The sequence below is a fragment of the Crocuta crocuta genome, unplaced genomic scaffold (genome assembly GCF_008692635.1).
Source record: "Crocuta crocuta isolate KB4526 unplaced genomic scaffold, BGI_CrCroc_1.0 scaffold186, whole genome shotgun sequence".
Lineage (NCBI taxonomy): Eukaryota > Metazoa > Chordata > Mammalia > Carnivora > Hyaenidae > Crocuta > Crocuta crocuta.
This window is the reverse complement of record NW_027551569.1, coordinates 8,650,319-8,676,087: the sequence shown is the minus strand read 5'-3', so window position 1 is coordinate 8,676,087 and position 25,769 is coordinate 8,650,319. Positions and strand designations below refer to the sequence as shown.

The 25,769-nt window shown below is 48.5% G+C and overlaps 1 protein-coding gene across 9 annotated transcripts in view; it reads right to left on the bottom strand.

Moving 5' to 3' along the window:
* DPF3 (double PHD fingers 3) overlaps positions 1–25,769 on the bottom strand; it is a 252,461-nt gene that overhangs the window by 68,647 nt on the left and 158,045 nt on the right. For all 9 annotated transcript variants that reach the window (XR_013331772.1, XM_077750840.1, XM_077750841.1 and 6 more), the window contains exons 6-7: positions 24,613–24,691; positions 4,559–4,696 (exon numbers count right to left, since the gene is read on the bottom strand). Coding sequence is in view for 8 of the 9 variants with exons in the window: in XM_077750840.1 (XP_077606966.1) it covers positions 4,559–4,696; positions 24,613–24,691 (217 nt within the window). In the remaining variant the exon portion in view is untranslated. The remainder of the gene's footprint in view (positions 1–4,558; positions 4,697–24,612; positions 24,692–25,769) is intronic.

Genomic DNA, 25,769 nt, shown 5'->3' with positions numbered 1-25,769 from the left:
ACCCCCCTGCCTTTGCCTTTATCTGGGAAGCCCTCTCCCTCTCCTGGGAAATTCTTCTTTATTCTTCTAGAGCTAACTTGAATGTCACCTTCTCAACAAAGCCTTTGCAAATCCCGTAATGCAGTGGTTCTCAAGCTTTTGTGGCCACCAGAATGCCCTGGAAGGCTTTCTAAAACACAGATCATGATCCCCACTCTCAGGATCTCTATTTCAGGTCTCCTGGAGTCAAGAATCCGCATTTCCAACAAGTTCCCAGGTGATGCCGATTCCAAACCTGTGGCACCACTGCCCTAAGAGATAGAAAGTGTACAATGCACTTGACCCTTTGCTCTTCACAATTCTATATGTGCTCCATTACACACTCCGGTACAAGACTGTGAGCCCTCAAGGACAGAGATTAAGACCGTATTTAGTACAGGGATACTAAACCAATAAATAGATGGATAGATGGATGGACAGACAGAGGAATGTATTAGACTGAATTTAGTTCTACAGCTTTTCCATTCAAGTCCAGAACCTCATAAATGCCCACACCCACCTGACCTCACAGAAAAGTACCTTGAGAGCACCATCTTTAGTAGATTCTCACTGTGCATAGAAGATTAAAGGAAATTCAAGAAGAGTTTTGATATTGTGAGCATGGGTCAAAATTCTAATCCAGTGCTCTCTGCTACCCTGCCCCACTGAGGCTGTTTACCAAGGTGGCATTTCAGAAGTCAAAAGAGAATTCTGCTTTTTTTTTTTTTTAAGTTTATTTATTTATTTATTTTGAGAGAAAGAGAGCATGAGTGGGGAAGAAGCAGAAAGAGGAGAAAGAGAATCCTGAGTAGGCTCCATGCTGTCAGCACAGAGCATGATTTGGGGCTCAAACTCACAAACCATGAGATCATGACCTGAGCCAAAATCAAGAGCTGGACACTTAACTGACTGAGCCACCCAGGCACCACCACAAAAGAATGCTTCTGAGTGGCACCACATGAAGTCCCAACCTGCTCAAGCCCCCCCTCCTTGTACTCACACACATGTAGTCTGTGTGTGTGTACCTGTATGTACACACACATGCGTACACACACACATACATACACACAGTGATTTCATTTTTAAAAAGCAGACAGAGGTGGTCAGAGAAATGCAAGAAGAAAGAGGAATGTAGCCTCACATGGGGAGGGGAAGGGAGAACTGCTTAAGTGGGGAAGACTCCAACAGAAAAGTACTACGTGCCAAGGTGAGTTTTGAAGCTCCAAGCATCTCAGGGCTGCCTATAGTTGCGACAGAGAGGCAAGGGCACGAAGGAAAGGGGACCAACCTCGAGAAGAGACAAGAAGTGTATACTCAGGAGAAAATGAGTGGCTAGGGGAGGAACAGAGGCGAGAGAACATCGGCTGGGGGCGGGAGGTGCGGGCAGCCAATTGCTGAGCTGGCAGCACGGGGCAGCTGGGGGCTGGGGGGAGAGGGGAGGTCAGTGCTGGCTCCAGCACTCCACTCTGCCCTTTCAGCAGCGGCAGGCGCAGGCTTGAGCAATGGCTTGGCTGGAGACACAGTCAGGGGGTGCGGCAAGGGACGGCAGGTGGACCAAAGTCAAAAGGTCTCTACCGCTGCAAGTGGTACAAATGCAGACGCCCATGCCACGGAAAACTCCTGAGTCTGTAGGGCTGTTTTCCCTGTGGGCCTGTGTGGGCTCACAAGCAGCTGGGCCACCCTGCGGCTCTGCTAGAGAGGGAAAAGTCAGCATTCCCACTTTGCTGGCATCCAGAACTTTTCCTGGGGGATCTGCAGATTAGCCTCTTGGATTAAACTCTCCTGCCTCCCTCCCCCACTCCAAAAGCCTTGCCAAGGGAGGATCACAAAGCTGAGACCTCAGATGCTGTCATGTTCAATTCACCACACAGCCCCAGTGGCATTTAGGGGCAGGATGGATGGGAGCCTACCCCACCCCAAACAGTGAGAGCAGCTAATGACTGGGTATTAACGATGCTGGCAATTAGTGCTCACGAGGAAGTGGTTGAGGGGCTGCTCACCAGGGGAATGTGGGAGGGAACAGAGAAGACATTCAGAGCAGCAAACGGATCGGTGGCGTGCGTGGTACAATGAACCTGGGAAGAGCTGCTGTCTTTTAGATTTCTTCAGAGAAATTGGGGCAGAGGGAAAGAATGGCTTCTGTGGACACCAAGGACCTTCCTGCCACACCCTCCTCCTCCTCGCTAGCAAAACTGGAGCTAATCACAGAATTCTCAGAGGCACTGTCAAGAGATATTGTTCAAAAGGTGTTTGTGAAGGTTCTGGAATATTCCTCATGTAAGGAGGCCCCAAGTGAGCCTAGGGACAGCTACTCTTTTCTACGCAGCTTAAAGCAGAGGACCCGTTCTGAAGGACTCAGTTTGTCATCAGCAGGTGTCGAGGAGAAGGGTAGATGGGAGCTGGAGCCAAGAGGCTCACTGACAAGCCCCCAGAGAGAACACGCAGCCAGACTGCGGACACATCTCCATCTTGGAGGAGGAAAGACTCAGCATCCTGACTAAGCAAGGCCATCTGGCCTCTCAGTGAGGACATGAGGAGACGGAAGACACTGACTCACAAGAGTACGCGAGGAGACCCTGGTGGACAGAGGAAGCTATGGCAGTGCCCATCTTGGAGGTCAATAGCCTGCAAGCTGGGGTTGGGGGACGGCAGGGATGGCTAAGGAAGAGATTTCCTTGATCCACTCAGGACCTGCCGTGTACCCGGGAGACCACGAGGAACCATCCTCTACTGTTGCCATCACCATGCACACACACACAAAAGAGACACAGACAAAAGAGAAGCATTCCAAACCCTATTACGTGAGTAAAGCCCCACAAACACAAGGACGAAATGCCTTGACATTTGAGAAGCGATGTAAAGAGGATAAGCCAGCGCTGGGGGGGAGTGGGAAATAATACTAAGTTAACAAATACTTCAGACAGAGCAACCGTGGCTGGTAAATACTTTCCAGATAGCAACCCAAATCGAAAGAGCTCATGCTCAGCCTCCTTGCGGTAGAAGACAATAGGTACACCTGGGCCGCCTAGATCAGAGAAGGGATAAGAGGAGAGACAGGGAAACACAAGTGCCGGCTGCCCCATACATGTTCCTTTCTGAAAGGTGAGTGTGACTGGACCAATGGAACCTCTCCCTGGGGAGGAGAGAGAGCGAGAGAGCGAGTAAGCGCTCAGCATCACTCAGAAGCTGGAGAGGGGAGATGGGCAAGCTCTGTCAGACACTCCTGCCGTGTTTTCCTGGTTCTGTCCAGATGACAGCAGCAGGTAAGAAAATAAAGGTCTGTCACACACATGAAAGACTTAAACCCTGCAAGTGAGTAAGAATTAAAGGAGTATGGGCTGAATTGGGTCCCCCAAAATGCATCTGCTGAAGCCCTCACCACCACCCCCATGCCTCAGAATGTGACTGTATTCAAGGAAAGGGCATTTCTAAAGAGGTGATTAAGTTAGGATGGGCCCTAATCAGTCAATCTGACTGGTACCCTTACAAGAGGGAATTTGGGCACGCTAAGAGACAGCAGGCTACATGAACACAGAGGACCACCATGTGTAGAGGGGCGAGAGCACAGACACTCGCAAGCCAAGGAGAGAGTCCTCTGGGGGAACCAGCCCCGATGACATGTTGACCTGGGACTTGCAGCCTCCAAAAGGGTGAGAAAATTAACTTCTGTTCCTTAAGCCACCCACTCTGTGGGATTTTGTTATGGCAGCCTGAGCAAATGAATACAGAAGGCCACGTTATAGGAAGAAAGGAGGGTGAGGGTTAGGGAAAACCAACATGAATCCAAAGAAAGGTCTTGGCCAAAGTATGTTAATTATTTCAAATATTTGGTGAAGGCAGCCGATGGACATCCATTGACTAAGGTGATTGACTAAAATAAACAGGAGCCACCATCAGAGCCTAGAGTCTGGATATTTTTAAAGGTCTGATCCCTTTGATTGCATTGAATTGTTCACCTTAAGAACACCTACCACAAAATCTTGTGAACAAAGATTCCATCATGCCACCCCATTTTGAGTTTTTGACAAGTGCCCCCAGATTATGCTTCGTGATGGAGTGCTCAGGTAGAAAGCATGCAGGCTCGAGGGTACTCTTTTTCTAAGACCGGAGAGCCCTGGACCAAACTGTGACCCTTATAACAGCCAAGGCAATAAATCAAGACTATCCCACATCTCTTGGTGGCCAAGGAGACATTTGGAATGTCCATCTTAATTGACATACCCAAGGGCTATGCCCAAGTCAGGGTGGTACCTGTGAATGAAACTTCTAGAACTGAGGGAAAAGAGGAGCAGGTCTGGCACTTGACAATGGCCAGGTAAGGATGTTTCCCTTGTACCTTCCTTTGGGAGCAGAACTGGGTGCGCCACCCTGGGGCTTAGATGACCCATGGGGCAGCTGGGACTGGGCTAAAAATGCCAAGTCGCCACAGGACATTGAAACCAATCAATGGGTGCCACCAAAGATACCAAAGTGGAAAGAACACTCTACAGCCCTGCCCACCCACTTCATCACCATCCCAGCCCAACAACTGGGAACTCACGTCTGTGGTTCTCGTTTCTGTGGTTAGGTGGGGACCGGGTCTCCTGGTCTTGAGCCTCATCCCCCTCCTCACTGGCCAGGTGAGTGTGAGCGTAGTGGTAGCTGAGTCCTGGCCGGTTCTTGTAGCGCTTGCCACAGACTAGACAGGAAAAGAGAAGATGAGAAAAGGCAAATATTAGCAACCTCTGCAGCCACTGTTGTCCTTCTCCCAGGCAATGACTCCCATCCATCTGCCCCAGAGCTGGGTTTCCCTTAAAGTGTCTCCCACCCTCAACACCCTTTACTCTGCTGGACAGAACCAACACCACAATAACACCATTGGCCCAGGTAAAGAAAAGCCAGAAAAGTAAAGAATGGAAGTTGAACTGTTTAAAAGCTCTATCATTTCCTATCTGTGAGACCCTGGTCAAGTCATTTACCCTCTCTGTGCCTCAGTTTCTTCAGAGGCAAAACAGGAATAATATTAGTACTTAACTCCTAGAGTTGTTGTGATAATAAGTTCATCTCTATACAGAACACTTATAACAGTGCCAGGCACATGGTAAGGGTGATGATTATTATAACTGAGGTCAAAGAACACTGGTAGTCCATCCAATCCAACACCTCATGGCACAGATAAGGCAAGTAAGGCCCAGCAAGGCTAAATGATTTGCCTGGGAACACATAACTGGTTGTGGCAAGAGCCTCTAGAACCCAGGCCTCCTGGATTCCCATGCAATGCTCCTTCTACTACATTCTGGCAAAAGCTTTATATGGAAAACATTTTTGATGTATCATGCAGTGATTTTGTGCCAGAAAAATGCATTCCACTTCCACCATGAAAACCACGAGGCCAAGCCATCATTGGTAGATGTGGCATCTGACAGCTTGTGCCTTTGGTGCCCAAGTCTCTGAGACCCAAACTCTAGGAATGTGTCCTTGAAAGCACAATCTCTCACACGGACAGTCTGAGACAAAGGCACCACACAACATAAACACGGCATCGTGGGGCCCAGGAGAAGAAAGGGGCACTTCCAATGGTTGGCTGCCCAGTACCTGAGAAGCAGAAGTCCAGCTAAATGGCTTAAGAATAGACCACCCCCACTTTTAACAAAGTTGGATTTAGGGGTTCACTGTTTACAATGATATGTGTGGCTAATTTTTAGTCTTTATCAAATTTAAGTAGTTCCTCATATTCCTGTTTTTGAGTTTTATTATAGGAGGATTTGATCAGGCACACTTTCAGCATCTACTAGTATACGACTCTCCTTCAGTTTGTTGATATGGTGAATTATGTTGATTTCCTAATGTTTCCTATTATTGAACCACTCTTGTATTCCTACAATGGTCTCCATTTGGTGAGAGTGTATTATCTATTTGATATACTGCTACATTCTATTTTCTAATCTTGTATTTTTGATCTATGCTCAGATGAGATAGACCTATAATTTTTGACCTATCTTTTACCATGTTTCAATTTTATGGTTATGCTGAGTTCCAACAATGTATTGAGGCATTTTGCTGTGTGAAACTGGACAAGATACATGATCTCTCTGTGCCTTTTTCTTATCTGAAAATGAGGATAGTACTACTTACCTTGAAGGATTATAAATAATGTATGTAAAGTATCTTACTCAGTACCCAGCACATAACAGATGCTCAATAAATGGTAGTGAGGGGCGAGGGGCTTCAGCTTGGTCTGCCACATCTTAAGTGCTCGACCCTCCTGAAAGAGGGACTTTGACCCTTAGCCTTATACAATGGAATTCAGCAATTGGTTGGACTTTCTTAATAAGGTGAAAGTCTGAAATCCAAATTGGTGGCCTAGTGACTATAAATTCCAGTCCTACAATTGGCTAGTTAACATTCTCCCTCTCCCTCTCTTTCTCTCTCTCTCGTAAATATTTCAAAAAAATAAAATGGCACTACACATCTCAATTCCATTTGATGTGGGAAATGGGACTTCAAGAGGCCCCCAAGGCGCACTCTGGGCCTGCTTGTGGCTTTTTCTATTTAACCTTTTCAATGATCTGAGGTCAATAAACAGCAAATTATGGGGTCATCGGATATAAATCCACTAAGTAACCAAGCACACTGTTGGTGAAGAATAAATGTTTATTAAAAATAAGGACAATAATACCAGTATTTACATGAGGAGGCCTCAGCTGACTCTGGGGACCTCCCTACTGCAAATTCCGCAGCATTAGTGCCATGTTGTGTCAATTATCGCTGTCGTCCTTAATCACAGAATTTCAGGATCTTTTTATTTTATTTTTTTAATGTTTACTTATTTTTGAGAGAGAGAGAGAGAGAGAGAGAGAGAGAGAGAGACAGAGCATGAGCAGGGGAGGGGCAGAGAGAGAAGGAGACACAAAATCCGGAGCAGTCTCCAGGCTCTGAGCTGTCAGCACACAGGGCTCAAACCCACAAACTGTGAGATCATGACCTGAGTCAAAGTCAGATGCTTAACAGACTGAGCAACTCAGGCACCCCCAGGATTTCAGGATCTTAATAGTCATGTGGTCTCACTATCAAATTGTTTTATTCCCACTAAAACTAGATGTCTGGGACAATTCCACTGATTGGACAATGAACTACCCATCTGAGGAGGCATTTCTTCTTTGATCTCCTTGAATTATAGTTATGTCTATACCAGAGGTTTCATACTAATTTCATCTTAATAACAACAACTCCACCTCATATGTTGCCATGCACGTATTACACCTTCAGAACATATTCACTGAATAGCTGATGAATGAACACAGAAACGCTTTGTGGGAAAGCCAGGAGACAGAGGAGGGGGGAAGCAGGGAAGCATGTAGAATCTGATCCATCTATCCACATTAATCTCATACTAATGGGCCTTTTAAACCTACAGAACCAAACTCAAGCAAAAAGCTTCCTGTATCTCCTTTCCCAACACCATAGAGAGTAATTATTTTTAGAGAAAATCCTTTTGCTAGAAAAGAAATTCTCAAAGAGTAGTCCCCAGACCAGCACCATCAGCATCACCTGGGAAGCTGTTAGAGATGCATATTCTCAGGCTCCACCCCAGACCTACTGAATCAGAAACTCTGGGGGACAGCCAGAAATCTCTGCTTCAACAAGCGCTCCAGGTGATTCTGGTACACTCTACAGTCTAAGAACTACTCTGCCAGAAGATTGACTATATTTAGGCTTGACTCTGCCCACCCTGGTGCACCTGCCCTTTGGGATGGATAGAAGTGGCAGGCGGGGACAGTGAGCCTTGTGCTTGGTCATTAGAAAAAACAGAACTACACCAGACGTGGAGGTAATGGAAACATGGCCTCTTAACCATCATCTCTATACACAGGGCTCTTCTGACTCAGCTTCATTTTTCACCATCTGCTTATACCATCTTATTCCTTCATCCCCAGGTCTTCAAGAAAACATGTATGTAGCATCTAATATGTGTCCAGCCCTATGGCATCAGGAGGACAAAGAAAAAGGAGCCATAGTCCCCTCCCTCCAGGAGTTCANAGCAAACGCAGTACTGTGTGCATTATCCAGAGAAGGAGGTGGGGCCAGCACTATGGCCTGAGTGTTGGAGGGATGGCTTCCTGGAGGTGGTGGGTGAGCTATGGTCCTTTAGGTAGCATAATATCACTGTATAGACAAAGGAGTCAAGGGCACTCAGGCACCAAAGCACAGGCCGCCTAACTTTGGGAACTGCCAGCAGGAAGGTGGGGGGAGGGGTGGAGTGAGGGAGCTAACAAGTGAGAAAGCTGGGCAGGACTTGGTCCTGAAAATGGGGAGCCAGGGAAGGATTGTAGCCTGGGGACCGACTTACTCAGATTTATATTTTATCAATCCCACTTAAGACCACAGTGCAGAAGATGGATTTGAAGGTGGCAAGCGGCTACTTTAATTTTCTATGTGTGAACAATGAGGATTTCGGGATGGGAGAGGGGTTAAAGTGAAGGAATCTGGTGAAAAGGGGTGGGTTTAAGCAGCAAGGAGGAGCCTAGAGAGACTGATAGTAACCCCCAGCCTTCCTGGCCATGCACCATCCAGCCCGTCTGGCTCCCCAGCCTCACCCAACACCACATTTCCCCACCTTCTCTGCCCTTCTGCCCACTACCTTGCCACTTCCTAAACATTTTTCTTTCCACCACACAGCCCTTGTATAAGCTCCTCACTTTGTCTACCATGCTCCCCAGCCCCAATTTGCCTAATTAATATATGCCATCATTCTTCAGATCTCAGTTGAAATGTCCTTCTCCAGGAAAGTCTTTCCAACCAAAATTAGGATCCCTGATTGTTACCTTCCTAGGACGAATCATGGATCGATACGTGTGTCTCCCACCAGCAGCAAGCATAGCAGGCCCTATGTGCTTTCACATGGCTGCATCCCCAATGGCCAGCATGGGGCAACTCACGGCTGGCACTTGATGCCAGTTAGGGAAGCAACAAAAACACCCAGGTTCCTACTGGGCAACTGGATGGAAGGACGAGGAGGGAAATGACATTTAAAGAAGGAAGAGAATGAGTTCAGTGTGGGGTTGCCCTGAACACCCTGAACTGGGGAAAGAGATGTGGATGTGGGAAATGGCGGGGTGGCAGTGGAAGTCAGGGATACACAGAGGAGGAGAGATTGTGCAGAGAGAGAAGAAAGGTGCGGACACAGGAAAGAACTCAGAAAACGCCAGCATCTTAAGATGCTAGTGGAGAAGGAGAAACTTTTTTTTGAAGTTAAGAAAGATTCACCCCGGAATGAGCAACATATGCCAACGAGGTACAGTTTCCAAGTACCCATCAATAGATACATGGATAAAGAAGATATGACATATATAGATACAATGGAATATTACTCAGCCATAAAAAAAGAATGAAATCTGGTCATTTACAATGGCACGGATGAATTTAGAGGGTATAATAAATGACAGTCAGAGAAGACAACTACCCTATGATTTCACTCATGTGTGGAATTTAAGAAACAAAACAGAACAAATTAAAAAAACAGACTCAAATATAGAGAACAAACTGATGGTTATCAGATGGGAGGTGGGTGCAGGGATGGGTGTAATAGGTGATGGGCATCAAGACTCCACTTATCATGATGAGCACTGAGTAATATATAGAATTGTTGAATCACTATATTGTACACCTGAAACTAATATAATGCTATATATAAAGTATTCCAGAATTTTTTTTTAAGAGGTAAGGTTTCCAGATGACAGGACCATTGATGCCACCAGTCATAGCCACTGCTCACAGCTACTGACTGCATGCATGTGCCAGGCTGGCTCGAGGGCTTCAGGTACATTTGCTCACAGCCACCCAAGTCCCAATTTCACCAATGAGTAGCCCTGGGCACAGAGGCAGAGCCAGGATGAAGTGAGGTGCCTAAGAAGGGTCAAGAAAGATGGGGCCTGAAAAGAGACCACTGGATTTGACCACCAGGAGGCCACCTCAGCCTCCCGAGAAGGGAATCTGCAGCCTCACGAAGGACAAAAGACTTCAGACACCTAGGATGCTCTTGGAAATGAGGAAGGGGTGACAGGGCTGACAGATCATTCCTTCCAGCTCGACTCTACCAGTGAGGCTGGGGGGCAGATGGGACTGCGGGTCAGGGAGGCTGACTGGGCCTTGGGTTTTAATAGGGCAGGTCCCGGAGCAGGCGCACTGGCTAAAGGAAAGGAGGCAGGAGGGAGGGGAGTTTAAAAGGCAGGGTTAGGAGGGATTGGAGATAATACAGCAAGATGCCTGACCCCAAAACGAAGCTTCTAACCCAAGTACCAGGCCACTGAATGACTTCATCCTAGAAACAAAAGAGTTCTGAGATTTATTTTGGTGGAATTGTATCTGGATCAAACTGCTATATTTTGATGGAAAGAAATGCCTTGGAAATCCTACTTTGACTGGATTAGAAGAAAAGGAAAACCCTGCACTATTCTATCTCCCTGCCACTCCAAACACTGATGGACCAGCTTTGTGGGCATGTGACCTGTGTGTTCAGACAGGGTCCGTGTTCAGAATGGCCCCACACTTGGGCTAATGCTTTGCTGTCACCATCTTGAAATTGTTAATATGCATTGAACAAAGGGTCCCTTGTGTTCCTTTTGCACTGGGGCCCATAAGTTGTGTACCTGGTCCTGGAAACCTAGGGCTGGCATCCAGAGAGGAGGGACTAAGCTACTCCAAACAACCAACCCAACAGCCCTGGTAGTACAGGAGCTGTCGCGTGGAATGCAGGATGCAAGCCGCCCTGCACTGTCAGTAAAATGCCCCTCCGAGGTAACACTGGAAGTCTGGCCAGAGCAGTTAACCACACAGCCATGGTCATTTCTGTGCCACCCGCTCCTCTGGCCCTATTTCTGGGCTGGACCTGCCTTCAGAGAGACAGTTTCTCTGTGGTGAGTGAGTAGACAGTTGGATCTGAACTGCCTGGATCCAAATCCCTGCCCTGTCTGCTACCGACCACCTGTGTGATCTAGGGTTAGTTGCTAAACCTCTCTGTGCCTCAGCATCCTCTGTGAAAAATGGGGACAATCACCACAGCACATCTGCCTCACATTGTGAGGTTTCTTGAAAGAATACATTTAAAACCGTCCCTGGCTCATAGCAAGTGTCAGCCATTGTTGGCTGTTGTTATCACCACTGCCATCAAAGCGCATCGGCAGAGGGAAGAAACCCAACGGGGGAGGGGGAGTATCTAGTCATTTCTTCTCTGAAGTCAGGGGTGATGGAGTTGCAAGAAAAAGAGGGTGGGGAGAGTACCCTCTGAAAATAAAGTCTTAGAACCATATGCTCTCCTTTTATCTCCTCAGCAATCTCGCTCTGGAATTCTCTGCCGTGCGGAATCAGACGGAGCCCCAGAACTGCTGAAGCATTCAGAGAGGGCTGTGCCCCCATCCTCCCCCCACCCCCTGCCCCAGTCTCCTTCCCCAGCACCTGCTCCTTTGCGTCATGCGCCTCTGAAACTCTCACCCCAGGGACCAGTCAACCCCGCATGGGCACAGCCTAAGGCCCTTCTTTTCACCTTGGCAAGCATGCACCTGGATTTGTGTTCCTGGCACGGCACTCGCGGAGAGGACCAGCTGTGACAATAAGGAAGGTCCAGCTCGCCTTCCTCCCTCTCCTTCCCCTGGGGCAGATCCATCTGTCAAGCTGCAGAAATAGTGCGTGCCCACTTCCCAATCCAGAGCCAGAGTCTCCAGGTAGGACCTCCTGTCCGGAGTTATGAATACCTTCGGGGTCGCCCCGGAATATTTACAGCACACCCCCCCCCTGAATCCTACTCCACTCACTCCTCATCTGGGGGAGTAGAGAGGGGCAAGGAGGCAGAGCAGGAAGAGGCGGGAGAATCGGGACTATTTTGTGTGAACAAAGCCGGCTGCGGCAGACAGCAGAAGCCTTCCTGCAGGGGAGAAGCAGCCGCCTTCCCCACTGATAACTTAATGACTCTGGCACATTTTCATCAGCCCAACTTGGAGCACGCAGTGGGTATCTGAGCCAGTGGTTTCCGAGAGACTGAAAGCAGCGACTGAAAGCAATTACGGGATGAGCCTCCAAGAGACAAAGCCTGGGCCTCGGGAGTCACTGGGCCGCATCTCATTCCCAGTTCTGCCCAGTGGCACTTTCATACAACAGAAGGATGCTACTTCCCTCTCTCTGCAGCCCCACTACCTCATCTGTAACATCAACCCAGCAGTGCCTGTCCTCTGCCCAGACCTCCAAAGCATCCGCTTACAGATTGCGAGGCAGGCACACACAGCCCTAACGTCGAATCTCACAGCAGCTCACGGGATAAGGATTGTCATCCCCACTTTGCAGATGAGGAAACTGAGTCTTAGGACATTGAAGCAACTCCCTAACTGGCAGAGCGAGGATTTCAACGCAGTCTGCCTGACTTTGAAGCCCATGACTGAAAGGTGCACTCGTTATTCGCCATTTGACCCCTGCCCAGTGCCTGGGGCTGACTTCTGCGGCCTCTCGCCCTCTGCTCATAGTGGCGTTTGGCCAGTGGGTGGCACTGACAGGAGAAGGGGGGGGTTAGAAGAAGGAAGATGGGGGTTGTGCCCTGTCGTCCCTGCCTGGGCGCTTCCCCCTCTCTTGGGAACCACGTGTCCGCCCCCTGCTCCGTGGCGCCCCAAATAGAAGGGCTCCACCTCTCCCTTGTCGGCATGTCTGTCCTGGCCACACCTCCTTAGTCATTCCGTCCTCCAATTCTCTTCCATTCTGCCCTCCTGAGCGGAATCCTACGTCCCATCCGGCCCAGAATAGATACAAAAGGAAGCCATTTTGACAAGAGAATCCTACCCTGCCAGACTGGTTCATAGATGTTTGGGGCTCCCCATAGCTTCCTGACTTCTCTCTGCAGAACCTTCTGGGGGATGGAGGAATACCCACAACCAATCCCCTGGGTGGAGAGAAGCCCCAAGGGGGAAGAGCCCTGCCATACCTCGGCTTGGGACAAAACTCAGGGACACTTCAAAAAGCCACCACATCAGACTTCCATATTCATAAAAGTCTCTGATCCTATGACCATTTTATTTTTATTTAAGTACACATTTAATTTACTCTAACACTGCATGAGGGTTTAAAAAAAGTTTTTTTTAAATATTTATTCATTTTTGAGAGATAGAGAGACAGAGCATGAGCAGGGGAGGGGCAGAGAGAGAGGGAGACACAGAATCCGAAGCAGAATCCAGGCTCTGAGCTGTCAGCACAGAGCCCAACGCAGGGTTGGAACTCACGAACCGTGAGATCATGACCTGAGCCAAAGTTGGATGCTTAACCAACTGAGCCACCCAGGTGCCCCTCTTCTGACTATTTTAAGTGCCTAGGCCTTACTAAAAGGGCCAGTGATGGCTCCACTGAGCTCAAATGGTAAGAGTAACCCAGGTCCTACAACATGTGGGCACCAAGAAGCTCCTCTTGGGCAGGTCCAGGTGGGCCATTCCTCCCTGCCCAGAAGCCCAGAGGCCAGCAGTGTGGGTGGCCCTCAGCAGGCCTAGGGTCTGGCCCTGGCTCTCCTACTAACCAGCTGTGCACACTGGGCCTTTGTTTCCCCATCTGTAAAGCGGATCAGTTGATTCAGACGATCTGGAAGTCTTTTGATTCTAGCACTTCATGATTCTGTTTGCTCTGGGCTCTCTGAGGCCTGTAGGCCTCCTGAAGCAATTAGTCCCTCATGATACAAAACCAGCACAGGCTTGCAGCCTAAACCCACCCAGGGCTGCCTCCACCCCCCCACCCTCCGCCCCAGGCCAGGTCAGCAGGTCAGCAGCTGCCTTCCGGTGGCTTCATTTCTTCTTCGAGGCCACACTTGGTGCTTATTTTAAACTGAATTCTTCCTGATAGAAACACAGGGGGCTGGAATAGGGGTGGGAGGTAACATCCTGATTTTTCAAAGCCACATTGCTTGAGGCCTGGCACTGACCTGTGTATTAGGAAGGAGCCCAGAGCCAGGATCTACCAAATGCCAGTGATTCTCCAACTCCAGTGAGGGGAGGGCATTCTGCATATTTTAGGAATTTGCTGTATGTGAATGTGACTCCAGGTTTTAAAAAAACAGGAAGAACACAGATAAAGCAACAAGCCTTTCATCTCTAAATACTACATAACCTGATTTCGGATCCCCAGCAGAGAATGCAGACACTCCCAAAATCAATGCATTAAATGTGTTAGTGGGACTCTTTCCTGCCCTGCTGAGAAGCAGAGTTCTGGTAAACTCTGGGGTCTGCCTTCCTGGGTCAGCTAACTGGCTGTGTGACCTTGGGCAAGGTACTTAATCTCTCCAAACCTCAGCTTGCTTGCCTGGAAAATGGGGATGATAAGAGTTCATATGTCATATGGGTGCTCTGAGAACTGAATGAGCTCATCCCTGTAAAGTGCTTAGCACAGTGACTGGCGCATAACCAATATCCAACACTAGCTCTGCTCGCTGGCTTCTCTGGTCCCTGCCAACTCCAACAGCTGGTGCACAGACCAGAACCGGGGACCCAAGTTAGGTGTGAGATAAGTACCCTTTCTTGGCTTGGCATAAAGAAAATGAGGGGCGCCTGGGTGGCTTAGTCGGTTAAGCGTCCGACTTTCGCTTAGGTCATGATCTCGCGGTTCGTGGGTTCGAGCCCCGTGTCGGGCTCTGCCTGACTGCCAGCTCAGAGCCTGGAGCCTGTTTCAGTCTGTGACTCCCTCTCTCTCTGACCCTCCCCTGCTCACGCTGTCTTTCTCTCTCTCCTAGAAATAAATAAAAAACATTAAAAAAAAAAGAGTACTTATTGAGCACAGCTATGAACCAGACATTGAGCTAATTGTTTTTACCTGTAGTCTCATTTAACCCTCTTGGAAACCCTCTAAAGTGAATTTCATTGTCTGCACTTGACAGGAGAAGAAGGTAAAGCTCAGAGAGGTTCTGGGATCTGCCCGAGGCCACAGGTTCAAGTCCTGAACCTCTGGTTTGAGAACCATCTTCTGGCGCCCCTTGTAGAGGCCGTATCTTCATTTCTTATTCTAGTGAGTCCTATGCTAGCATATCCTTAATGTACTTAACGGGCAATATATAACACTTCTTTTAATCACGCAGTAAACATTATTTAAGTAATAAATATAATTGTCAACATTTCTGGGGAAAATAAAGAAAGGTTAAAAAAATCAGACATAGGGGCGCCTGGGTGACTTAGTCGGTTAAGCGTCTGACTTTCGCTTAGGTCATGATCTCGCGGTTCGTGGGTTCGGGCCCCGCGTCAGGCTCTGTGCTGACTGCCGGCTCAGAGCCTGGTGCCTGTTTCAGAGTCTGTATCTCCCTCTCTCTCTGACCCTCCACTGCTCATGCTGTCTCTCTCTCTCTCCTAGAAATAAATAAAAAATATAAAAAAAAATTTTTAAATATCAGACACATTAGCATCAAGTATGGCAGCCCCCCAACATGAGGGAACCTGGCTGGTGCGCTCTCCCTCGGGATGTCTGGGTGAACACCTGACATGAACACCGCCCATCCAGAGCAGGCTTTATTTGTGAGTCCCGACCCATCCCTACCTTACCTGAGGTATGCGCCCACCCACCTACCATATTGGTGCAAGTGCCCCACTTCTTTTGGGGAAACAAATGTCCATTAGTGTGTGTTAAACATTTCTGCCTGGGTGTCCTATTTCCACAAACTCCTATGTCAAAGTTTCATCACTCTTGAAAATTACCTCTTCCTCTAGCACATTCCAGTAAAGCCTCCCTCATGTCTGTACAGCCCAAGCTCAACTTTAAGAGTCATCGTTGCCGCCTCCCTCTCCCCCCTGCCCCACATCCTATCTGTCCTCTGCCAGGTTCTGCAGGCTTGTCATCCATAAAGTCCTTGTTTGCCTGTCTACTTGGCTCCTGCGGTCATCATCGCCCAGCCTTCACGTCTTCTCCTATCTCCTTCTCAGCCATCAGGCTTCAGGCTCTCTCCCCTGAACACCTACTTCTACAGATTAACCTTTCTGGAGATGTATCTGGATCATCGTGTTCACCACTGACTATGCAGGCCAACCTCTAAGCAGATCAGCCTGGCGTTCCCAGTGCCCTTGTCCAACTCTGTGCCCCCCCAGTCTCCCTACCCAGATGCTGTGCTCTGGTCAAGCTGGTCTCCCTCCTGTCCTGCCTCGTGCATTCCCACATTCATCAGCATTTCGGGAGAAACCACTGTGCCGGGGCTGGGATGCAGGATGAATGTAGCATAGTTCCTGCCCTCTGAAGGCTCCCTTTCCAGCCTGACAAATGGACAGACAGACAGAGAGACTGCTATCATCCAATGTGACAGGTGGCCTGCAGAAAGGTATGTATGAGGTAAGGCAGACGCCAAGAACAAGTGAGTGATGCAGAAGGTGGGGAGACATCGCAGGGGAGGGAGGGAGGCATCGCTGACTGGGATCAAATCCTGGCTCTGCCATTTATTTGCTGTGTGACCTCAGGAAACTTAATTAACCCCTCTTCTTCCCAGTTTCCTTATCTGTAGGATGGAGATGATCACACTATTTGTTTCATGGCACTTTTGTGAGGGTTAAAGAATTAATATAGATAAAACCCGTAGAACTTCCAGGCCCATAATGTAAGTCAACAAACTTCTGCTCTCTACTCTATTATTACCTCCTCCCACCCACCCACCTACCAATTCCCACACACACCCCTCCATCCCTAGAGAACAAAATCAACTCAATACACATTCACTACAGATCCGCTTGGCATCCTAGGGAGACACCCTCTGATATACCAGCCCCCACCCCTGGCCACTCCCTCCCCTGAATTCTGACAGTGCTCTCTACCTACTTGATGAAATCTGCCTGCGGTGTTATCTCTATGACATCTGCCTCATCTTTCCAACTCTATTGAAGACAGAGGAAATAAGAACAGGCAAAGGAGGAAGAAATCTTCCTTAAGCACATACCGTGTGTGTTTTTATACACATTATCACACATACCTTTCCCAACCAGTATTACCCCCACTCCCCAACAGCTGAGGACATGGAGGCTCCCAGCAGCAAAACGATTTTTTCTAAAAAGTCCCAGATAACAAGCTAACAAGCGGCAGAACCACAACTTGACCTCGGCTTTTTCTCACTCCAAAGTCAGTGCACATTCTTCACCCAGCTCTCTCTAACCTGGGCGGCACTGACCTTGCTGCCTACCTCCCTTACCTCCCACCATGACTTGAAGTAAGAGAAATCAAAGGCTGTGCGCCAGGCCCCCTGACCTCACAATTCTACTTCTAGGAGATAATGAAAGCATAGGTGAAGATATAGCTGCAGTATTGTTGTCAATAGGGAACAAACTTCAAACTGTCTAAATGTCCAACAAGTGGAACACTGAGCAAACTGGGGCATGTCCAAGTAATGGGATGCCATATAGCCCGAAAATGTCATAAAAATGTCTTTATTGACCTAGAATGATGCTTTTCATGTATTGTTGAGTGGGGGGATGCGTTAAAATGGTATGTATCATTTAGTGTGTGTGCATGTGTGTGTGTGTGTGTGTGTGTGTGTGTGTGTGTGTGTGTGGAGGAGGGAGAAGAAGAGAGACAAAGACACAGTCCTCAAATAGTATATGCAACCAAAATGTAAGCCATCTCTCAGGAGAAAGATTATGGGTGGTTTTATTTTTCCTTTATGATTATCTGCAATTTCTGACTTTTCTGCAATGAGTATATACTATTTCCATAGAAAAAAAATATATTGAAAAAAAAAATCTTCTACAAATGTTAATTTCTACCCTGTTGTTGGTCATCCACATCGTGGGAGGAATTATTTGCCACAAAGTTTGCATTAAGAAACAGCTAGCTGAGAACAGACCCTGACTGGAAGAGAAAATAATTCCAGAGGGTGTGGGTGACAGCCCCCAAAAGGCAAACCAAATGGTTGAGCGCTACAGAGGTGCGGCCTGGGGTGGGGAGGGCAGGCAGCAGGAGCAAAGGAAGAAGAGAAACCGCAGCTTCTCTTCAGCCCTGCCTGTGGCCAGCTCTGCTGGGACACTCTGCAACCTGTGTCCGTGACACGACAGCATTTAAATATTTAAACAGACCCAGCTTTGCCATAACAAATGCGCTCAGTCTCCAGGGATCAATCCCATGCCACAGGCCCTGCTCCACAAATCAAGTTTCTGGGGCACGGAGCCTTTCCCACCCTCCCCCGCCGCACCCCATGCAAAGACCTGCAAGATAATAGCGTGGACAACTGAGTGATGAGCCTGGCTTCCCTTCAGTGACAAGGGCAGCCAGCCTGAAGGCCACGTTATTGGCTTTTGCACTGCAGCTCCACACTAAAAGCACATGAGCCTTAGAGAATGCAGGGCCTTAATGCCCTCAAAAAAAATTTTCTTTTTAATAAGACTGCAAGAGTCATCTGGTTCTTGCTGTACACTCAGGTATGGGGGACTCCAGGGTAATTTTAGAAGGCTGAGGTCAAGCAGATTTTCTGGGACTACCTTGGGCACAAGCTGGGTCTGGCTTATACACCAGTCCACCATCCCACACACCCCCTCAGCCTGTGCATGGCAGGCCAACACTGTCTCCGGGGCGAAGAGCCTCCTTGTGAGGTCACCACCTAGGAATGAATGAGCCCATGGTGTGGGCAGGTCTAGAGACTCAAGAAAGGAGCCCACTCACTGATGGATCAGGAAAGTTGATGTCCTAGCCGCTAAAGGGTGAAACCGGGACAAGATCCCCAGACTTTGCTTTTAGCTCCATGCCCTTCTTCCTCCACTATTCCACCAACAAGAAGAGCAGGAAGGGATCCTGAACCCTATTTTGACACTGCCCCAAGTGGACATAGATATACCTCCACTGACTTTCTAGAAGGGAGGCAACACTGTGGAGTGGCCATGTTTTCGGTCACAAGCCACACAATCAAAAATACGTGTCTGTGGGGTGAGGGTGGTGGAGAACAAAGTATTTACTGATATGGAGGCTGGGTTGAGAGCACCCACTCCTGATGTGTGAATACCCGACATGACTCAGAGGTGAGTCAGGCTCCCATGAGGGCTTTGATCATGTCTATTTGCTTTTTGTCACTAATCCACCCTAATGCCCCAGTTTGGGAGGTGGGGGGTGGTTTTAACAGTTTCAAATGTAAAAGGCTTAAAAGTATATAATCTATTCCGTTCCACTTCAATTATCATGACTACCTGATCCCAGCTTGCCAGACTGACACCTAGAAGCCATCTGTTAGCAGTGGACATGGCTTTACCTCATGAATACTCATGTGCTTTTAGTGTGATCACTAATTCACTTTTAAAACATGTTTTCTCCTCAATTCTCAGGAGAGCCAGACTCCAAGGTCGGAGAGCATATGTCACCAGCACCTTGTGTGGGTGTGTTCTGGGGTACGTCAGCTCGGGCTGAAGAAGCCAGGATTCACAAACCAGCTTCAGCATGAACCAGCTGCCTAACCTTGGACAAGTCCCTTTATCTCTCTGAGCCCCAGTTTCTCCACAGTAAATCAAGGTCAATCGTCCCTCCCTCTCAAGGTTATTGTGAGGATTTATAGAGACAAGATATGTAGCCCAATGCCCTGCACACTGTAAGCACCATGAGAAGGAGTTAACACCGTGATCAGGAAAACTGGGAACAAAAGCAAGTGTTGGCAAGGATGTGGAGAAACTGGAACTCTCATATACTGTTGAGGGGAATGCAAAACGGTGCAGCTGCTCTGAAAAATAAGTATGAACGTTGAAAGAAAGAAAGAAAGAAAGAAAGAAAGAAAGAAAGAAAGAAAGGAAGGAAGGAAGGAAGGAAGGAAGGAAGGAAGGAAGGAAGGAAAGAAAGAAAGAAAGAAAGAAAGAAAGAAAGAAAGAAAGAAAGAAAGAAAGAAAGAATTACCACAGGATCCAGCAATCCCACTTCTGGGTATTTATCCAAAAAGAATTGAAATCAGGATCTCAAATATTAGCACCCCCCCACGCCACGTTCACTGCAACACTATTCACAATAGCCAAGATGTGACAACAACCTGAATGTCCATTAACAGATGAATTGATAAAGAAAATTTGGTAGATACACACAACGGAATAGTATTCATCCTTAAAAAGGAAGGAATCCTTCAATATGCAATAACATGAATGCGTATTGAGGACATTATGCGAAGTGAAATAAGCCAGTCAGAGCAAGACAAATACAAGAGGTATCCAAAACAGTTCACTTCACAGCATCAAAGAGTGGAATGGTGGTTGCCAGGGGCTGGTGCAGAAGGGGAGGTGGGGAATTCCTAACCAATGGGCATGAAGTTTCAGTCAAGCATGACAAATAAGCCCTCTAGAGCTGCTGTGCAACATTATACCTAGACTCAGCAATATATATTGCACACTTAAAAATTTATTAAGAGGGTAGATGTTGTGTTAGGTACTCTTCCCACAGTAAAATAAAGTTAATTTTTTTTAATTTTTTAAAACTGGGAAGGGGGAAAAAAAACTTCACAACTTGCTTCCACTGTGCCCAGCAAGGGGGTAAATGGGTGCTTTGCTCCTCCCTAAATGGTGGATGCTTAGAGACAAATGGTCTCCCTCTCTCCCCCGAATATCATCCCATCACAACCATCTTCTCTCCTATGATGCTTCTTGAACGAAGATAGTGGAAAAGTGGGTCTCATCTGGAGTCCGCCCCAGTGACACTAACAGAAAATTCAGGGTAGGGAGTAGTTGGGGAGAGAAGAGAGAAACATTTAGAACATCCCAGTAGCCCGACCTAAGGATTGCTTTCGTATGTCTGTCTCCAGTTATCACACCTCTAAAAGGGGGTTAATGATACTGTTAGGATTTAAAGCTATTAAGAAAATTAAAGCCAAGTGCTGGATTGCTGAGCTTTATATGGGACTTGATGCATTTTAGATCAATGCTGGGGGGAAAAAACAGGAAAGGAAAGATTCTAAAGAGACCAACTAAAACAATGAAGAGAGCCTATGGCACTTGACCTGGAGAATTCCTGAAGACTCTAGAAACCTCCAGATGCAAAAAGCAGGGAATAATGAAAGGGCTGAGCAGTCTGAGGCCAGAAGCCTTTGCATTTGAAGTATACCAGTCACTCTCAAAAGTCAATATTCAGAAGTATCCCCTGAGAAGCTGTCAAAAAATGCAGGTTCCTGGGCCTGTTCCCCATGATTCTGATGGAGGAGGTCTGGTATGAGGCCCGGGAATCACATTTTAATAAGTGTCTAGATTCTCTCTGCGCAAATGGCCCGGGTCCATGCTTTGATAAACAGTGACAGCCTTCCCCTCAAAATCATATTCAGTTGCTCTGTTTGTGAGTAATGAACACTTTTCTTTGGCAAGAGACTGAAAGGGAAGAAACTGAACTATAATATAATCCTTAAGCTTGGTAAACTTGCAGGATAATTAATAGGGATTGGTTACTTGCTGGAAAATGAAGTATTCACGTACACACATGCCACAGATTGGGTAAAAAATAAATTATGTTCAGATGATTTAGTATTTCTCTGAGATGGAATATTTTCAACGGCTGAATGAAAGGCAACAGGCAAACGATCTATCACCTGAAGTTAGCAGCTTAAGATAACATTTCAACCACCCATCGTGAAAGGGATGCTTGGACCAGGAACATAATAGGTCAACTACATTTAGGAATATAAACCATTCAGGGTTAAATATAATCACATCTGAAGGATGACTCCTACTACCTCACATAAACTCAGAAAGAGGTGGTGGGGTACAAGGTGGCCTAATACTTTCATAAATAACTCGAAAGATGGAGGCCAGATCATGCAAATCCCCACAGACAACACAAAAATGGCAGGGATGGGGAATCTGTGGAGAATGGAATTCAACCACGGGGCAATGTCTTTAAATTTGCCTTTATCAAATCTTGTGTAATGAAGTCACATATTATTGTATCTCTTTATTGAGACTCAATAGGGCTAAATGCAGAGTGATTTATGGAAGAAGGAATAATCAGATGCATTAAGTAGAAAAGAGCACGCACCTGAAGAGGCATTAGCACAGGGTCAGGACAGGCACTGCATGGGAAGTCGTGTGCAGTGCACTGGGGTGGCCACGCACTTTTGTTCTCTACACATTAAGAGAACTGTACTAAGCCCGATGTGTAAAATAAACAAGGAAATGTGTCTTTTACTCTCTGAGCCACTTGGCTTTGGTGTTACTTCCAGTGGGAACCCTGAGCTTAAATGTAAACCTGGAAAGGAACTGAGAGCAGGCCATCACAGAGGTTATGGGATGTGACCCCAGATAAACCAAGAGACAAGGGGATGTTAAAAGAGCTCCCAGAAGAGACAAAATGCTCAGTGTGCCTCTTTCTGGGGAAAAGATGCACAAAAGATAAGGGAGCCTATAGGAGTAAAAAAATTTAGCTCCTATTAAGGAAAAACAATCATTCCGAGCACAGTTGGAATCGTGGAAGAAAGGGTAGCTTATGGTAACACCATCCCTGGGGACACTCAAGGAGGTGACCAGACACTTCTCTACTTAGGATGCATTAGAGATTATTAAAAGCATTCCTTGCTCAATTCGGGGGTGGAGGGTGGGCCTTGTGACCTCTCTAAAGGTCACTCCTATCCCAAAGGATCACTTGTCTGAAGGGCACCAGATAAAAATAAAGTCTATTAATCACCAAGCTGCCACACAATTTCCTACGAGAGCCAGAAGAGAGAAGGGCGATCTACAGTGGACGTTGGTCCGTTGAGGGAGGGAAAGGGAGGCAGCGTCTGTGTGGGCAGAGCCAAGGAATCAGCTGCTGAGACTTCCAGAAAGCCAAAGTCAGGCCTTCATTTAGGCCTCCCAAGCATCACAGGGTAAGCAGAAAGAGAAAGACATTGTGGAAATGGGAACAGGAAACAGCGAATGATGTGAGGGCCCCTAATCACAGCCACAGGAGCTGGGGGGGGTGGGGGGGAAGGGGGAGGGCATGATGCAAGCACCTCATTTAGAAAAAGGGGAGCTAGACAAAAGAGGGACACCCCCAAGGGCACGCCGCGAAGGTGACTTGTAAGGAGGCAGGCAGCAGACAAAGAGTAAAGAGAGGAACTGAGAGGTGGGTGAGGAAGGGCACACGGGGTGTGTCTGCGAATATAGGGAACTACGGGCTCAGAATCCAATGAAAACTGAAGAGACAGAGCAAAAAGGAATCCCACTATCTATGGGAACAGAAAATCACATAACAAAAATAAAGCTTTTGCAAAGAGGACTCGAATGGCAATGCCCAGTCCCAAAGCAGCTGTTGGCATTCTTGAGAGCTGGGCTGCTCCAGCCAGACACGGCTGGAAAGCCTGCTCCATGGGGGTCGGAAGGACCCTTCACAGCCCAGAACCCAGTCCCACAGGGCTTGCGTGTTCAGGCTTTTACGTATCAGAACAAAACAGAGCCAGGAGGCAAGACCCAGGCCAAAGCAGGCACCACCTGACATTGCCCTGAGACATGAGACCCCCATGCCCTGCTCCCTCCTCATCCTGGACCAGAAACCGCTTTGGGAGGGAGATGTTACCTGCAGGAGTTGTCTCAGGAATGCCATCTGCACGGTGTATTAAGCAGCCAAATGGGGGTCATGGAGTTTGAGTTCTTCTAGCAAAATGTTCTCCAACCAGCTGTCACCCCACCGGGCACAGAACAACTTTTTGAAATCAAAAGAGGCCAGTGAAGAGGGGGGAAAAGGGCACCACCCCCGAGGTGCACCCTGAGCCCCCTCGCCCCCGTTCTCCCTCTGCTTCCGCTGAGACTGCAGATGCAGTGGGACCTGCCTGAGTCACCTGGGGGCCCTTCTCCCGTGGCACCACTCTGCGACCTTGGAGGGGAGAAGACAGGAGGGGAAGACGGCCAGGGGGTGTGGTTTCGAGGGCTGTCTTGTTGTGGAAGGAGCGATGGCACCCCGTCCCGTGAGAAGAAAACCAGGGCAAGGATTTTAAACCCACCACCCAGAGCTCTGGTGGGTGAGAAAGAGAACAGCTCTCCACCTGAAGGCCATCCCTCCAAAGGCTGAAGGTTTCTGGAGGCACACCCGCCGCCCCTGCTCCCGCTCTCCCTCAGCACCCCCCCAGCTCTGTCTGCATCCCCTAAACCCAGGAGTCGGGGGTCCTTATCCAAGAGACGCCTCTGAAGCAAGCAAGAAAGGCTGGAGATGGATCGAGGGCCATTTATTAAGCTAAGTCGTCGTCAGAGAAAGATTCATAACTCGCCCTACCTAGGACAGGAGACCGAGAAGGAAATTAAAGGGAAACATGAAAAGCCAGAGGAGCCAAGTACCTTGGTTGGAGGATTTTGAGTTATGCTTTTGTTTGTAAGTCTCTGAAACAGAGAAAGAGGATGAATCTTTAGGAAACCCAGAGAGTGAGGGGAAGAGAAAGAAAAAGAGAAAGCCAGAGGAAAGCCACCAAGGAGGCACTGCCAGAGAGAGGGGGCCAGCATCACAGGCAGGAGGCCTCCTTGGCTTGCTCATCCCTCATGCACAAATACCTGGGCGGGCGGGCGGCAGCGGCAGTGGTGACTCGGCTGAGGGGAAGGCATGTGGGGTGGGGTGCAGGCCCAAGGGGAAGAGCCAGTGAGCCTGAGGCTGGGGGTGGACAGCCGGGGAGCACAGCGAAGGGGGTGCTGGGGGCAGGGGCAGGAAGGCAGCAAGCATGGTACTTACTGTCACAGACGTAAGGTTTGTCATGGTCTTCCTGAGAGGCGGCGTCGTGCCTCCTCCTGCCACCTGCAGAGCCACGGGCCTGGGGAGACAAGGGGGTTCGAGGAGGCTCGTTATCGCAACGGTTACGACAGCTCCTGAGCACGCGCTCTGTGAGGCCCTGAGCCTCTCATCTACATCTCTTCATTCAATCTTCCTCCCAACATTTGAACCAAAACCAACCCCATTTTACAAGCCAGGAAACTGAGGCCCAAAAGGTCAGGTGACTTGCCCCAGAGCACTCAGCACACATACCATCTCATTAAGTGTTCACAACTCCAAGAGAGGTACTACTATGATCTCCATCTTACAGATCAGGAGGCTGAGGCAACAGCCCGTTAAGTAGCTTGTCCAGGGCCACTCAGCTACTAAATGCAGAGCCAGGATGGTAGCTCACGATGGTCTGACCGCAAAGCCCACGTCTACCCAGTCCCCATACTCTACTGTTGCCACAAGCACCCCCTCCTCCAACTGCTTAGCCTTCTAGCTGCGTTGACCCCACTGGGAGATGCCCGCTCTGCTCCCCTCAGCTGACCGGACGATGGCGGACTGGGAGCAGAGGCAGTGTGACTGCAGTCATCACTCCAGGCACACGCTGTCCCCTTCAAGTCTCTTAAGAGCCAGCTAGGCCTGGCGTCCAGGCCCAGGGCATGAGCCCGGGCATGGTGGGGCACTCCCTCTGGCCTGCTCTGTGGGGGTGAGCTTTGGCTGAGGCCTCCCTGTGTGGTCTGCTTCAGGCCTCCAGCCAGTGACAGGGACCCTGACACCTCACAGTCTCCTGGGCCAGGACTCCTGATAACACCACCTTGCACGCATCTCCAAAAAGGGTCAGCATACCCAGGGGTGGGGGTGGGATGAGCTCTGCCTCCAGAGATAGAGGAGAGCAGCCAGAGAGGGTGCTGGCAGCCCTGCAGCCCCAGGACAGTGGCTGCAGAACGCGGCACGGTTTATTTTTAAACCTTTGTAAGTCCCACACGGTCACGTGTGTAGCACCCTGGCCTCCTCCAGGTCATCCTCTGGTAATGAGTAGCAGTAAACTCCCAACCAGGGAGAGGGCCTGCTGGGGTCTTTGGGGACAGAGAAGGAGATGCAGCAGATGAGAAATAAAACATGGCAGCAAA